The sequence below is a fragment of the Pongo abelii genome, chromosome 18, assembly GCF_028885655.2.
Source record: "Pongo abelii isolate AG06213 chromosome 18, NHGRI_mPonAbe1-v2.0_pri, whole genome shotgun sequence".
Lineage (NCBI taxonomy): Eukaryota > Metazoa > Chordata > Mammalia > Primates > Hominidae > Pongo > Pongo abelii.
Genome location: NC_072003.2, coordinates 82739891 through 82754976, shown reverse-complemented (window position 1 = coordinate 82754976; position 15086 = coordinate 82739891). Strand labels below are relative to the sequence as shown.

Sequence of the window (15086 nt, the reverse complement as noted above, 5' to 3'; positions counted from 1 at the left end):
GTAAGCACTGTCATTTACATTTAGAACACTTTTCCAGCCCATCTGAATTCTAGTCACTTACTCATGGGGCCCAGGTACCACAGATAGCAATTGGGAATCATTTTTCTGTTCTGCTCAAACTTTGGCCTCTTTAATCGCTTTCCTCATTGGTTCTCCAAATGTGTTCTGTGCATCAGCTCGTTTAAGATTTCTGTAAACATCAAACCCAAATTCTAGGGTATTTCTCACCAGAAGCCATCTCTCCATCAAAAGCAGCTCACAGAGAGGGGCCACGTGTACTGTCTGCCCTAAAGTGACCTGACCTCCCTTCACCTGCCCTCTCTCCTTCTCTCCAGACCTGTCATTGCTCCTCCGCCCTCTGCCACCAACACTCCCCCAAACACCCTCCAGCACACACGCAGTGCATTTGCTCTCATTTCTACGGAGTGTATTTAAAGCTGGGAAGGAAGAGAGAGGGTCGCTCTTGCCCTTGAGGGATCTGATGCAGTGCATAAAGACCCAGCTCCTTGAAGCTGACAGGAGGTTTTAGGCATCTTGCATACAATTATCCACCTGGTTGTCTGGGAAGGTTACCATGGCAACATTTCCAGAGCCTCATGTATCTACATGTCATTGATAGATCCCATCAATTCAGAAAAGAGGGAAAAATAGTAAAAGCAGCTCTCATCTCCTGTCTGGTCTGACGAATCACTGTTTTACCTATTTGGGCATAATCTAGGAACAGCAACACGACACTCTTAATAATGGTGTTTTTTTCACTGAAGTGTATTTTAAAGCTGAAAATCAAAGTCCAGCCAAAGAGGAATTGTTCTGTTTTATTCTTTCATTTTCTCAAGCATTATACTCAGGAGTGACTTCAGCTGCTGGCTATGGGATACTCTAATTAGTATGTATTGGGCCAAAAAAGGAAGCTCTAAATTCTAAAACCATCCCTGATAGAAAGGTTAAACATGGGAAAAGATAGCGGGAGCTCTATAGTAACCTTGAGTGACTTCTATAACAGTAGGCACATGCATTTCCAGGGAGAGATATCAAACATCTTCCTTTTGGTCCTCTGACTGAAGACAAAAGATTTCGTCATGCACATCTTCTAAGGGAAGGGAAGAAGTCCTACCTATTTTACTAAAATAGTTCTTATTAAAAGGCCACTGTGAAAAGAAAGAACCGAGGAGTTTGTAATGGGGACCCAATTCTCATCAAAGCCCTGCTATAGCACAAAGTTTAGCCTTGGACCTTCACAAAGGTAAGCTGGATATTTACATGGTGCCCAACATCAGCCATGCCTTAGAGATTTAGATGGCAGTCATCCTTGGAGGATGATCTTCAGAGATAATGAAAGAGATTTCCGTAGCTTGCAACAGCTCGGTCAAGCTTTGCACTTTAGCTTTCCAACCTGGCTTCTACGCAGGGAAGTAATAAGTCAACACTGATACAAGCTGTCAAGTTGGAACAGCCATAAGACAGTCCCTAGAATCACAAAGATCATAGTGTGCCTCTTTCTAAGCCATTATGCTAAAGGTAAGCCAATGTGACATACCTGTGGGTGACCCTTCCATGACGTGGCCGATGTAGGGGCCTTCCCGAAAGATCGGTCGGTTGTCATTCTGATCAATCACAATGACTTCCAGAGGCACCGGTCCCTCGAGAGTTTTGCCATTGACATCAGTGGTCTCCACAAATAGCTATTTGAGCAAAGAGATTGGGGGAGAAAGAAGATATTAATTCATTATGAAAATTCAAATAAGTTTCTCTAGAGAAAGGTTATATCAGCAGTTTTATGAGCCCTTGGCAATACTGCAATTTTGGTCTCAATGGATAGTCACTGGGACTAGAATAGAAAAGGAACATTCCAGAATAAAAGGCAAAGATCAGTTCACTTTAGATCCCCCTTGGGAAATTTACAATTAATTCATCAAATCTGCAAAGAAAGTTAAAACAAAACAAACAACCCCAAACATAAACAGTCATAGCCAAGAAATTATGCTTATATCATTTGTTTTCCCAATATCATTATGCTTAAAAAGAATGTTATGCTAATAAAAATAATTGACTAAGCAGTTATGAACCAAGTACATTAAGAGATAACCAAAAGTGTTTATGGCAATCTTTTAGGAGAAAGTCAGGTCAGTATTTGTTGGGGGATTTCCTTGGGCTAGGAACTCAGAATTTGCAGGGGGCCTGAATGAGACCTCGGGATTCCTGACCACCAGGCTCTTTACAATTTCAGAGGATTTCACAACACCATGAATCACTTCCACAGGGAACTACTTTCAGATCTCAATGAAGAAGGCAGCATAAAAAACTTTTTTGTTTGTCTTAGAAACGAAGAATTATGCCATGGCATTTCCAGTAGATCACAGGGACCTTATGCGCACATTTTCTGTGCTTAATTCATCCTTGATTTAACTCAGTGGTAAGAGTAATACTTCTTCTTGGATGTAAGTGTTGGTCCCTGCATAGGAGTATTTTGGTCAGAAAAGGGCATCTGCATTTGGAATCCTAGTACAACTCTTCCCTATCTGTGTGACCTCAAGCAAGACACTGGATCTCAGTTTTCTCATCTGTAAATGGGGTTAACAAAAACACTCATTATTAGGAATAATAACAAACACTTATCCAGTGCTTACTTTAGCTCTATACTATATTATCTCACTTGATTCTCATAACAACCCTTTGGATCTTTTTACAGAGGAGAGAATGAAAGCAAACAGAAGATAAATGGTGGAGTCCAGATTTGACCTTGGGAAGTCTGCCTCCAGAGCTCACTTTTTTAACCACTATAAACAATATTTCTAGAGCATTTAATATATGGTCTGTCATATAATATGTCTCAAGAATATTAACTGTTGCTATTGTTGCTACAGTTATTATCAATACTATTGTCAAAAAAGAGCCCAAATTAGAAAAATGAAAGACAAACATTCTTGTTATGAATCAGTAGAGTCAAATCCCACCTGCTGGTATTGTAAACCAGTATAATCCTTTTCAAAAGCATGGCAAAATTCAACAGAAACCATGAAAGACTCATAATTTTGTTCTGTTTTTATATCACTCCTGATCCTATATAAGTTTGCACTACATATTTGGAACTACTCACTGCATTGTTGTTTCTCAAAATAAAATTACACTGGCATCTGCCTGAACATCCAGTGGAAGGGAACTAGTTGAATGAATGTTTGTGTAACAACATATTACAATACAATAATTTTTAAACTTTATTGATCTACTTAGAATATTGAGTAAAAATACACAAAATAACATGTGCATCATCATACATGACATACAAATATGGATAGAATTTGAAGGCAGTGAGCAAAACGAAACCAGGTATGTGTGGGTAGATAATTTTTTAATTTTTTTCTTTAACATTACTTCATCCTTTTACTAGCAAGTTCACACACAGACATACATACTTGATTTCTGGGGCAGATAAAATAATGCAAATAATAAGAAAAAATTAAATGAACAAAGCCTCCTAATATCTGCACACAAAGGACATCTCACAGAGAGTGAAATTTTATACTTTTATGTTTTTTTAAAGCTATTATGAGAATACTGCTAACAAAGGAAATCAATCAAAATAAAGCTTTGAGGCAATTTTATGTAATAACGTAGGTCTGGTTTTTCATCTTCCCAAAATAGCTAAGGACTTGACTTTAACTCAACGGAAAAAAAAAAACAACAACAATAAAACCACTGTGCCCAAAGATAACAAATATCTTGGATCTGAATCCTAAGATTCTACATTCTATGAGACTTGGCCAGTATCATAAGCTACAAGTACGATAGATAATCAGAATTCACATTTGCCAAATATTCAAATATGCTGAAACTGGGAAGGGCAGACAACAGATCCATCTTAACACAACGGAAAGAAAGACGGAAACTAAGGAGACACCATTGATTAGGATGAATACAAAATGTGGAGCTGAATCTCAGAAAATCAATTATGCAAATAGACAATCCAACGGTATTTTATGATACAAAACTAATCAGAGTTTGACTCAGACTTTTCAGAGGACAATAATATCAACAGAAGTCAAGACCTTTGGAATGGTCTCTAAAAACAGTGAAGTGCTGTGAAGTGTGATTTTGTTAAAGTTAATTTAATACAAATTATTTGAGGACCCACTACATGTCAGCCATCATGCTGAACACCCTGGTATCCAGTGGTTACCAGAAAAGACACCCCAACATGGAGAGACAGGTGATAAACAAGAGAAAAAGATATGAACAAGATAATTTCAGTCACAGATGAGGGCTATGAAGGATATGAGACAGGTATGAATACGAAAGCTTCACTACCCAATACTGTAGCTGCTAGCCACATACGGCTATTGCAATTTACATTTATTAAAATGAAAAAACTCAGTACTCCAGTCAAACCAGGAATGTTTTGAGTGCTCAAGAGCCACATGCGGGTAGTAGCTACCATATTAGACAACACAGACGTAGAACATTTCCATCACTGGGTAGAGTATGATTGACAAACTGTGTGTGTGTGTGCATGTGTGTGTGTGTGTGTGTGGCAGGGGGCACCTATTTGAAATAAATGGTGGAGAAAACCTTATTGCTGAGGGAATGTTTCAGCTGAGGCTTGAATGACAAGAAAGTGGAAAGAGATAGCCACACAAAAAACATGGAAAATGATTTCTAGACAGCAGGAATAGCAATAGTAGACTCTGAAGTAAGGATGAACTTGGAACTAATTTGAAAGTGGGGATTGGTATAAGATCAAGTCAAAGAATTAGGGCTCTGCTCAACTCCAAATGGAGTAGGTTAAGGCTTATGTCCATACAAGATTTTTTTGCGTAGAACAATGTAAACCAAGTGAAGAATGAAGACATTTTCTTCCTATGAGTCCCTGGGAAGACAGAGATGAGAAAGAAGTATATCATGCTTGATCCCAACAAAGGAAAACATAGTAGACTGAATAAAATATGTAATAGGAAATGTTTGTGTTTTACGGAGAGGTTCGTCTAGTTTTAACATCATCTTATTAATGATGTGGATGAAAATTAAGCACATGCATATGCATGGGGAAGTTGTTAGTAAATACAGCCTTATCCACCCAATCACATACCGTAACAAAATCTGACATTCCCGTGAGTTTTCATCACTGTTCCCATATGAAGGTCAGACTCATAGTTAGCAAATGCCAAACTTTCTGAAGTCAGGCTCTTAAATTCCAGTGCATCCTCCAGTATCAGAGAATAAATGTTCAATAACGTTCTTGCCTGCCTTCTTTCTTCCTGATTGAAATACCCAAAGCACACAAAACCTTAGTTTGAAAAGACTGGAATGATGCTTGTTTCCTTTGAATTACATGATAGGTTCAAGTGGCTGTGTTTGGGTTCTAAAAACAAAACAAGCTCATACGCATTCAAAGGGAGGCATTCTGATGCTTGTTCTTTATGTTAGAAGTGAGATGCCACTTGGTAGAAACCTACTGTGAGAAAAACAAATAGGTAGGCACGGCAGAAGGCAATGAAATACTTGCTCAAAGGAAATGGAAACCATCCAGCCCCTCATTGCCTACTTCAAGAACACCCCCTCAGATGTGAGGATTTCTATTCTTAGATTCAATGGTTGACCTGCATGGGAATAATAAGGTGTGATATAAAAAAAAAAAGTCCACTGTGGAGCCAGATGAGAGGGGCACTCAATAAATGACAGCTAGAAACAGTTATCCAATGTTGCAAGATGTTAATAACTAATTCCATAGTAGGTAGCCTGAAGTCTGAGCAATGACATGTCTGACCAATGTCTGTTCTGTCTGTTCTAGTACCTTGCTATTCAAAGGTCAGTCTCCAAGCCAGCAGCATTGGCATCTCCCAGGAGCTGGTTAGAAATGCAGGCTCCTTGGTCCTGCCTAGATCCTACAGAGGAAACCCATCCATTTTAACATTGTTTCTAGAGAATTCGGGTGCACATTACTGTTTGAGTGATGTTGTACTGAGACACAGGGGTGGAGACGGAAATCCAAGGGTCTTGTGGAATTTGGGAACTGTATTCCCAGGTTCAGGTACAGGAAAATAAATAAGCTCCAAACGGGAGGCTGAGTCTTGCCACCTGCTAGTAATTTCACTGTGTGGCTGTTGGACTCATTCATCATCCCCAAGTACACAGGCCAGGAAGTTAGATGTTGTTTGTAGGTCTATCTGGAGAAGCGCGCACACGGGCACATACACACAAACACACACACTCAGATGCAGGCAGACATATGTACATGTACCACAGACACAGCACACACATACAAATATACACATACACATACATTTCCCATAAACATCAATTTTTTTCCAATCTCCTTCTAATCTTCAACTGTGCATGCTGAATGCTTAAAAATCATATTTTGTCTGATTACTTTTTGAGAAGCTGTCAAATACAAAAGTAGAAGGGAATTGGTTACTAATTGAAAAGTGAAACATTGCAGAAAACAAAGTAAAATGGAGGTGTCCCAGAGATGGGAAAGGTCACAGAGAATGGTGATGAGTGTTGGGGGGCCCTGCATTTCCTTAGCCTTGGTGTGAATTTTTGGACCCTGACAGAATTATTCTCCTCCATTGAGATGAAATATCCCAGGGAGGAGTAACTCATTCAGCTTTATCATAGGGGGCCTATGGGTCATCCAGGGAACTGGGTAAAATCAGATTCTTTAGGAATTTATGTTTAAACCAGCACTTTGAGAGATTCTAGTGCTAGTGGTTTCCTGCTCACACTGTGGAAAGCTTGGCTGATCATGGGAGGGAGATCCAGATGCCACCTGCACTGGTGGGAGAGGTGGAGGAGAGAATTGCTGGAGGTGGGGGACATCTGTGAAAGGCTGAGTGGAGGGCTTTAAGGAGCTGTGGAAAGAGCACTGGACCTGGATTCAGGAGACCTGATACTGAATCCTGCTGACACACCAGATCCAGGCTCTGAGCAGAGCATGCACCTCTCCGTATCCTGGTTTTTGTGTTATTAATAAGAGCCTACCATGGCGACTTCGCAGGATCTTGGTGCAGATTAACTAAAATAACACATGAAAGTGTCTGATACAAAGCTGGTACTGAGTCTGAACCCAAATATTACTCCCCAGTTTTTAGGGGCCCAGCTTTATCCTTTCCTAGAGAGGGCAAAACTATTTTACATTTATAATAACTTAATTAAAATATTATTGACATTATTGGAGGCAAGGATTTTTGAGCAACCAGAAAGTATGATAAATACAGTTGCATGTTTATCATTTTGCTCTAAATATTGTCTAGAGGATGGCCCCTCTCTCAGGGATCAAGGAAGAAGAAACTCACAAGTCATTCTCTTCCTCAAATGAAACATTCTCTTCTATCCGCAGCCACTCTATCAACACATCCTGCCCACATCAATTGTTTCACTTCCTGAATGTCCCCTTTTCTCTCCATCCCCCTCAACACTCCTTGAGATTAGCTTCTGTCACTTCTCACCACAGCTACTGCGCAAGGCACCCTGTGGGTCTTCCTGCCCAGCCATGACTGCCTGCCACTGTCTGTTTTCTATAGGGCTTCCAGGGTGTCTTTGTCAATTTTTATTTATTTATGTCACCTTCTATTGGATACCTTTCAATGGTTTCTCATCACTCTTAGGAAAAACAGCAAATGCCTTTGCTTTGACAAATCTTTCTATAATCTGGCTCCGGCCCACTTCCTCACACTCATTTCATGTTACAAGGAATCCCTCTTGTTCCTTATTATCCAGTTACACTCATCTTTTTTCAGTTCTTCCAACCATCACATTCTTTCCTGCAGGTATTTTTACATACAACCCTCCTACCAACCATGGGTTTCCTACCTACGCTTCCTTGCTGTCGCTATTCATCCTTCAGATCTTGGCCCAAATATCAAGAAGAGCCTCCCTTACTCCTCCAGAACAGCTAGGGTGTCCCTGGCTTACATTCCCATGGCATCAGCCTCCTTCCTTTGTAACACTTCCCATAGGTTATTACCTATTGGTGTGATAATTCAATTTACATCTACCTCTCTGTCTGGCCCCATGAGGACAGGAGCTTATTAGCAAATCCTGAAGCCTGGACCCAATGCCTGGCGCAAAACAGGTAGCTGATATGATATTGATTGCAGAGAGCCCCCTTTGGAAGAGGCAATACCTCTTTAAGAGACTAGAATCCAAAGTTTTGGCCTGAGCTCTGGCCATCTGTCCTTTCTTTCCATCTGTGGCATATTAGAGCTGACAGTTGGTCTGACTCCATGGACTGTAGGCTGGTGGACTCTGTAGTCTTAATTGATGAACAAGAATCCCAGTGGTAAACAATATCAGAGTACATTACACTGATTACTTGTTTCTTTTTTTTAAAAAAAGAAGAGGACTAACATTGGTTTGGTGTCCATTACTGGTCTGGCCTTTTTTGCATTGTCTCATTTGGCCTAAAACAATCTGAAGAAATATTCATCGCAGCAAAGAAATTTAAGTACTTTGTCCATGGTGCCAAAGCTGATTTGTCATCAGCCTGAATTCAAACTTGGGTCCGACTGTAACATTCACATTCCCCTCACTGTGCTCACACTTGCTGAATGTTTTTACACGGACTCCCTTACATTTTTTTTTGTTTCATTATCTTTACTAAGCTATTTGCTTAGTAGCTTTGCTTTACATTGATTGCTATTTTTTACTCTTGCCTCATTTGTGGCAAAATCATCCATGAATTGAGGAGCTTAATGACTTTCTTATATATTTTTATTAATACACATGAAGCTACACATTAAACCACACAATGAGCCTCTGTATAGTATGTAACACCCTGCCACAAACTAAAGGCTGGGAAATATTATAGTATCAGCCTAACTACCACATAGTTCCTTCCATGATGCTACACGCTTTCTGAAAATCAAAAAAAAAAAAGTATGCTTATCAATTTAATTTTCAAATGACAACAGTGAATAATATGGTGAGGGAGACAGAGGATGCAAATCACCTCTAATTTGTTTAAAGCAAAAATACTTCATCCAAGGGTGGAGACACTAAGGTACTGCCTGAATATTTTCTGTACTTCAAGGGGGCATGGTAGATGGGCACTAGGTTGTTAGCCCTGATCTTCTGAGTCCTGAGAATGGGAGGAAAAGAGGGGCTCAACTCCTGAAATGGAGAAGGACGTAAAGAAAAACCACAGGAGCCAGAAGGGAAGCTAAGTTGGAGAGCAGTTTCAGCCTTGAGTTTAGGGTCCTGTTGTCCACCCTTCCTGGCATCCCAGCACCTGGCTTCCTCTATTCTCTTTCCGTACTGTGGGGGGTTGGGTGAGGAGGTATCCACTAGAAATGTGAACTATCAAGTCACAGTATGCAAAACAATGACTCTTCAAGCCAATTAATTCACCATACTAATAGGAATTGGCTGTACATAAAATGCTTTGAAAAGAATCCCTTAAAAAATGCAAGACCATAATGAACCAAATTACAAAGCATGCGTGGCCTTTAGCTTCATGGTGAACTATTAACACCTTGCCCTTCATTTGAGTCACCTCTTATCTTCAGCCATGAAAGACACAATTTAGTCCGACAAAATTTGACACCGAGATCTTACCCAAAGGGACGTACTGATGAAAAACAAAATGTGTTACAAGGTTTCTTGGGTGAAGGCCAAAATGCAGAAGCTGGCTCTTAAAAGCCAATATTTTTTGTAATATGAGATGACCGACGTAACACATGCAAAATCTAGATCAACAGAATCAGAAACAAAGCATGATACACAGTCCATGGACTTGTGAGTCATTCCGAAGAGAAATGATTTGGAAAACACTTTGATGACCTCTTTAACTCTGATGATTCCTCTTTGGGCAAAATATGCAAATAAAGCAAAACACACACACACACACACACACACACACACACACAGAGCTTTTTTGAGATGATATAGTTCAATATTCGATCAGTGGATTGTGTGTGCACAGGATTTTCAGATGTAAGTTTTCAAATCACACTGAATCAAAACACACAGTAGCTACATCTGTAACACAATGTGACTCAGTTTCTATTTTGCAGACAGATAAGATATCTCTCACCTGAATAAGTATTTTACCTCCAAGTTACCTCTCTGGTGGCACTAAAACGTTTTTTAGTGTAGATGCTGCCACTGCCATTATCTCTGGAATACCTCTTCAGAAACTTCTATTGGAACCCATTTATAAGTCACAAACAAGATGGAATCTCATTGCTTTCATTCCAAATATCTTTTCTTTTTTTTTTTTGAGATGGAGTCTCGCTCTGTCACACAGGCTGGAGTACAGTGGCGTGATCTTGGCTCACTGCAACCTCTGCCTCCCAGGTTCAAGCGATTCTCCTGTCTCAGTCTCTCGAGTAGCCGCGATTACAGGTGTGTACCACTACCCCTAGCAAATTTTTGTATTTTTAGCAGAGACGGGGTTTCACCCTATTGGTCAGAATGGTCTCGAACTCCTGACCTCAGGTGATCCACCCACCTCAGGTGCCCAAAGTGCTGAGATTACAGGTGTGGGCTACCATGCCTGGCCCAAAATATCTAGTAATAGAATATAGCTGTAGGGCTGTAGCAGGACAAGCTGCAGACAAAAGTCCTCAGACACCGACTTAAAGAAGGAAGGGGTTTATTCGGCCGGGGGCATCGGCAAGATTCCTGTCTCAAGAGCCGAGCCCCCCGAGTGAGCAATTCCTGTCCCTTTTAAGGGCTCACAACTCTAAGGGGGTGCACGTGAGAGGGTCGTGATCAATTGAGAAAGCAGGGGGTACGTGACTGGGGGCTGCATGCACCGGTAATTAGATTGGAACAAAACAGGATAGGGATTTTCACAGTGCTTTTCTATACAACTTCTGTAATCTATAGATAACATAACCGATTAGGTCAGGGGTCGATCTTTAACTACCAGGCCCACGGTATGGCACTGGGCTGTCTGCTTGTAGATTTCATTTCTGTCTTTTAGTTTTTACTTTTTCTTTCTTTGGAGGCAGAAATTGGGCATAAGACAATATAAGGGGTGGTCTCCTCCCTTAGGGCAAGAAATGTAAAATGATCATTGGAAGCTCACTACATGCAAGCAGGGATGTACAAGGCTTAACACTGCCATTTCTTCAGCTAAACATGACTGTAAGTTCAGACACAGGAACTGTGTGTGTGTGTTTGACTCACACAAAACCTTGAAATGCACATGAAAAATAACATGCCAGCATTTGCCACCAGATAAAGAAAAGATAAGAGCCGATGATTGTTAAGGGTGCAGTGACGCAAACACAAGGATCACTGTACTGGAATCTCAACTTGATACAATCTTCCTGGAAGGCAGTCTGAAAGTATGTCTCAAGAACCTCAGAGATACTCAAAGCTTAAAAAAAAATTCTGCAGAGATTCCATGGAAATAAGCCCACAAAGATTTTTGTATCAGTATGCTATGTTGTTTATTTATAACAGATAATCTTGAAAGGTAGAGCATGGTTGGAAGATTTTTTAAGTGATATTTTCCACCATGGATACAATGTTTGTTGTGATAAGAAAGGAAATGATAACACTAATCCCAACCCATTTTATTAATGTGACACTTACATTGCCCTTACTTTTTACACCCGAGTCCTTATATATGAATATATTATCAATTCATGTACAGACTTGGTAGGCAGATTTAGATGAGAATATACTCATGGTCCAATTAGATCATCACGATGTGTGGGTAAGAGTACTCTCTAGATATCCTTTCTAAAATTTAGTGCCTTAAACAAAGACATATTGATAAATCTTTTCATTAAGTTTCGGTCTACAATTCTCATACTCGCTCCACCTCCCAAATTAAGGTTGCCAATGGAATTAAGGTTGCTGATCAGCTGGCTTTAAAATAGAGATTGGGCCAGGTATGGTGGCTCATGCCTGTAATCTCAGCACTTTGGGAGGCTAAGGCAGGAGGACTGATTGAACCCAGGAGTTTGAGACCAGCCTGAGCAACGTGGGGAGACTGCCATCTCTGCATTTTTTTTTAAAACTAGACAGGAGTGTTGGTGCATGCCTGTACTCCCAGCTACTTAGGAGGCTGAGGTAGGAGGATCACTTGGGCCCAGAAGGTTGAAGCTGCAGTGAGCTGTGATTGTACAACTGCACTCTAGCCTAGGTGACAGAGGGAGATCCTATGTGTGTGAGAGAGAGAGAAAAAGGGAGAAAGGGAGAGAGGGAGATAGGGAGAGAGAGGGAGGGAGAGAGAGCGAGAGACTGAGAGACAGACAGACAGACAGACAGACAGACAGACTAGCCTGAATTATATGGCATCTGGCTAGGCCCAATATAATCATGAGTCCTTAAGAGGGAGGAAGAAGCGAAGGTCAGAGTGATGGGATATGAGAAGGACGTGACCAGCTGTTGCTGGCTTTGAGGATGGAGAAAGGTCCCATGAGGCCAGGAATGTGGGTGGCCTTTAGAAACTAGAAAAGGCAAGGAAATGGATTTTCCCCTAGAGCTTCCAGGAGTGAAGGCAGCCCTGCGGACACCTTGATTTTAGCCCTGACACATGTTGGATTCTCAGCTTACAGAACTGCAAGATAAGATTTGTGTTGTTTTGAGTCACTGTGTGGTAATTTATTACAGCAGCCATAGGACATTAATACAGTGACCACATAATTTATTGTCCAAACCAGAATCTTCTTAGAATAAAAGTAGGTACCATTAACAATGAAGCCAAAATAACAGGTGCAAACCAAAGCTGTCCTGGGCAAACTGGGTCATGTGGTCATGCTCTCTTACTAAGAAACTTCAGCTTTCCAGGTTTTAGTTTCCACCATAGCAACATATGGTGTTTAGAATACCACTCTCGGTTTTATTATTAAAGAAATAAAAAGATAAATGAGCATGTGTACACACAAATTCCCAGCAAGTAGAAATACTAAACAAAGCTTTGTTAGACCTTAGCGGGAGTATGGTAACCTTGGAATGCCATCTTCCCGGCAACATCACCACCAGCCAAGGGTCACGTCACAGGTCAAGATTTCAAAGGCAGTCCAAAGAGCAGCACCCTGATAGTCTCCCAGAAGAGCAGGGGGAGGCTGGGCAATCTGAGAGAGGTGCCAATCATCCCCACAGGACCACCCCCGCTCCATAGGGAAATCATTCATTCCCAGTAGATCTTTATGTAGAAACCTGAGAATGTGGATGCAGTATCCTAGATTCAATTCCTATTTGTCAGCCATCACTCCTTTGAAATTGCTTTTCTATTACTGTAATCCAGGTTTCTCTTTGACACCAATAACTTGCATTTCAAGCTATTTTTCTTAGTTTTATTTCACTTATTCAAGTTAAATGTCATTACAGACCAACTCCTAGAGAGTTCCCAGGGAAAAGATATTTTAAGCCCTTTGTAACATTCCTCCACCTTCATTTATCCCCCCTTTGACAGACTGGATGTGGTGCTTATATCTCCTTCTAAAAACGATCAAAGGGGCGATAAAAGTTTCCTACTTGTTAGGTTATTAATTAAAGATCTTGATACTGTTATCAAATGTTCTTTGAAAATCCTGCTCTGCTTAGAGCTACATTATTTCTTTTGTGAATGTGAAATTTTACTTTAAAATTGTTTCATCAAACATAATGAAAACATTTTTTCTTATGTGTATGCATGCTCACAATCACACTAGACTTTCAAGGCATTCTTAAACACTTTAGAAGTAACTTTAATTATGTGGAAGAAATCTATGCAGATATTCAAACTAATTTTATGTAAGCAGCTTGAGTAAAGTCCTAGTGAATATCCTCTGCCTCAAGAGGTGACACAGGCTAAAAATTTTAATTGGTTCAAGTAGAATTTATGTAACTCATGGATGATGGAATTATGCCAGATCTATTAAGGATATGTACAAGGGTTAAGGGGATTTTTGTGCAAAGATGGGAAATATAATACTTTAGAAAACAAAGCCAGCAGAGAGAAATTACTGGGGATTGTATTTTTACATGCCCTTTTTCCTTTCCTAATGTGAAATTCAGAGGAATAGAAATAAATGCAATATCTTTTTTTTAAGTTTACAGTTTTAAAGTCATTTTGTTAAATAAGTGTTAAAATGTCTTTTATCATACATGATGTTCTTAAAAAAATTAGGGTTGATACATACAAATTTAAAGTATAGTCTAATGAATTCCAGATGGATTAAAGTATTAGGAGGAATAAAGTCATTGAATATTCATGTAATGCAGGGGAGAAGGCCTTTCTAAGCCAGCATTACAGCTCTAATTTATTGCGTGAATTATTGACAGATTAAACTACTGAAATGCAGGTTTTACAACAACTAAAATATTATATGAAAATAAACAGAAAACTGTGAAAAATATTTGCATCACATATATTTATAACATGTTACATATTGTAACAATTTATAAAATTGTTACAATAATTAGAAAAAGTTCCTAGTGTTTGACAGACTTATGCGGAAATAAACTCTCATATATTATCAATTACATGAAAAAATCCGAAATGCAATTTGTTAACACCCATCACAAGCTTTGAAAATTTAACTTGAAGAAATTTAGCCTGATATGTGCGTATGTGGTTGCGTGTGTATGTGTGTAGCAACATGTATACTCATTGCAATACTGCTTAAAAATAGAAAAAACTACAACACAATGTTATAAAAGATTGATGAAAGAAACTATGGTATCTGCAGAAAGTAGAACACTGCATTGCAGACACACTTTAGAGAATGTAAAAATATACTAATGGTATAGTATGCATGTTAAGAAGTACAAATTTTGACTAAAATTAGTGTATACATAACGCAATTTTTGAAAAATAAAGGCATTCCACTATTAAGATTATGCTAAAATATTAACAGTGGTTTTATTGAAGTCATTTTTCTTTGCTTTGCTATACTTTCTAGATTTTTCTAGGCATGTGTTAATCTCAAAGTTAAAAAAGAAATCAATAAAGTTTATTTTAAGATAGTAACTTGTTCAGGCAGTGACTACACATTGACTACAGCTTATTACAAATGGGGAGCTATGGGTGGCTGTTAAACTCTAAGACATGCAACATCCCTCAGCATTGATGATTAATGAGAAAGAAACACACATTAAATATATAGGACATCATCAGTATTATAGTACCATATAGAGTGTGGCTG

The 15086-nt window shown here is 39.5% G+C and overlaps 1 protein-coding gene across 1 annotated transcript in view; it reads right to left on the bottom strand.

The window, feature by feature from the left end:
- CDH13 (cadherin 13) overlaps positions 1 to 15086 on the bottom strand; it is a gene marked incomplete at its 5' end in the record, with an annotated part of 1173335 nt that overhangs the window by 447804 nt on the left and 710445 nt on the right. The window contains 1 exon segment of the mRNA NM_001133193.1: positions 1538 to 1682. Within this exon segment, the coding sequence (NP_001126665.1) occupies positions 1538 to 1682 (145 nt within the window).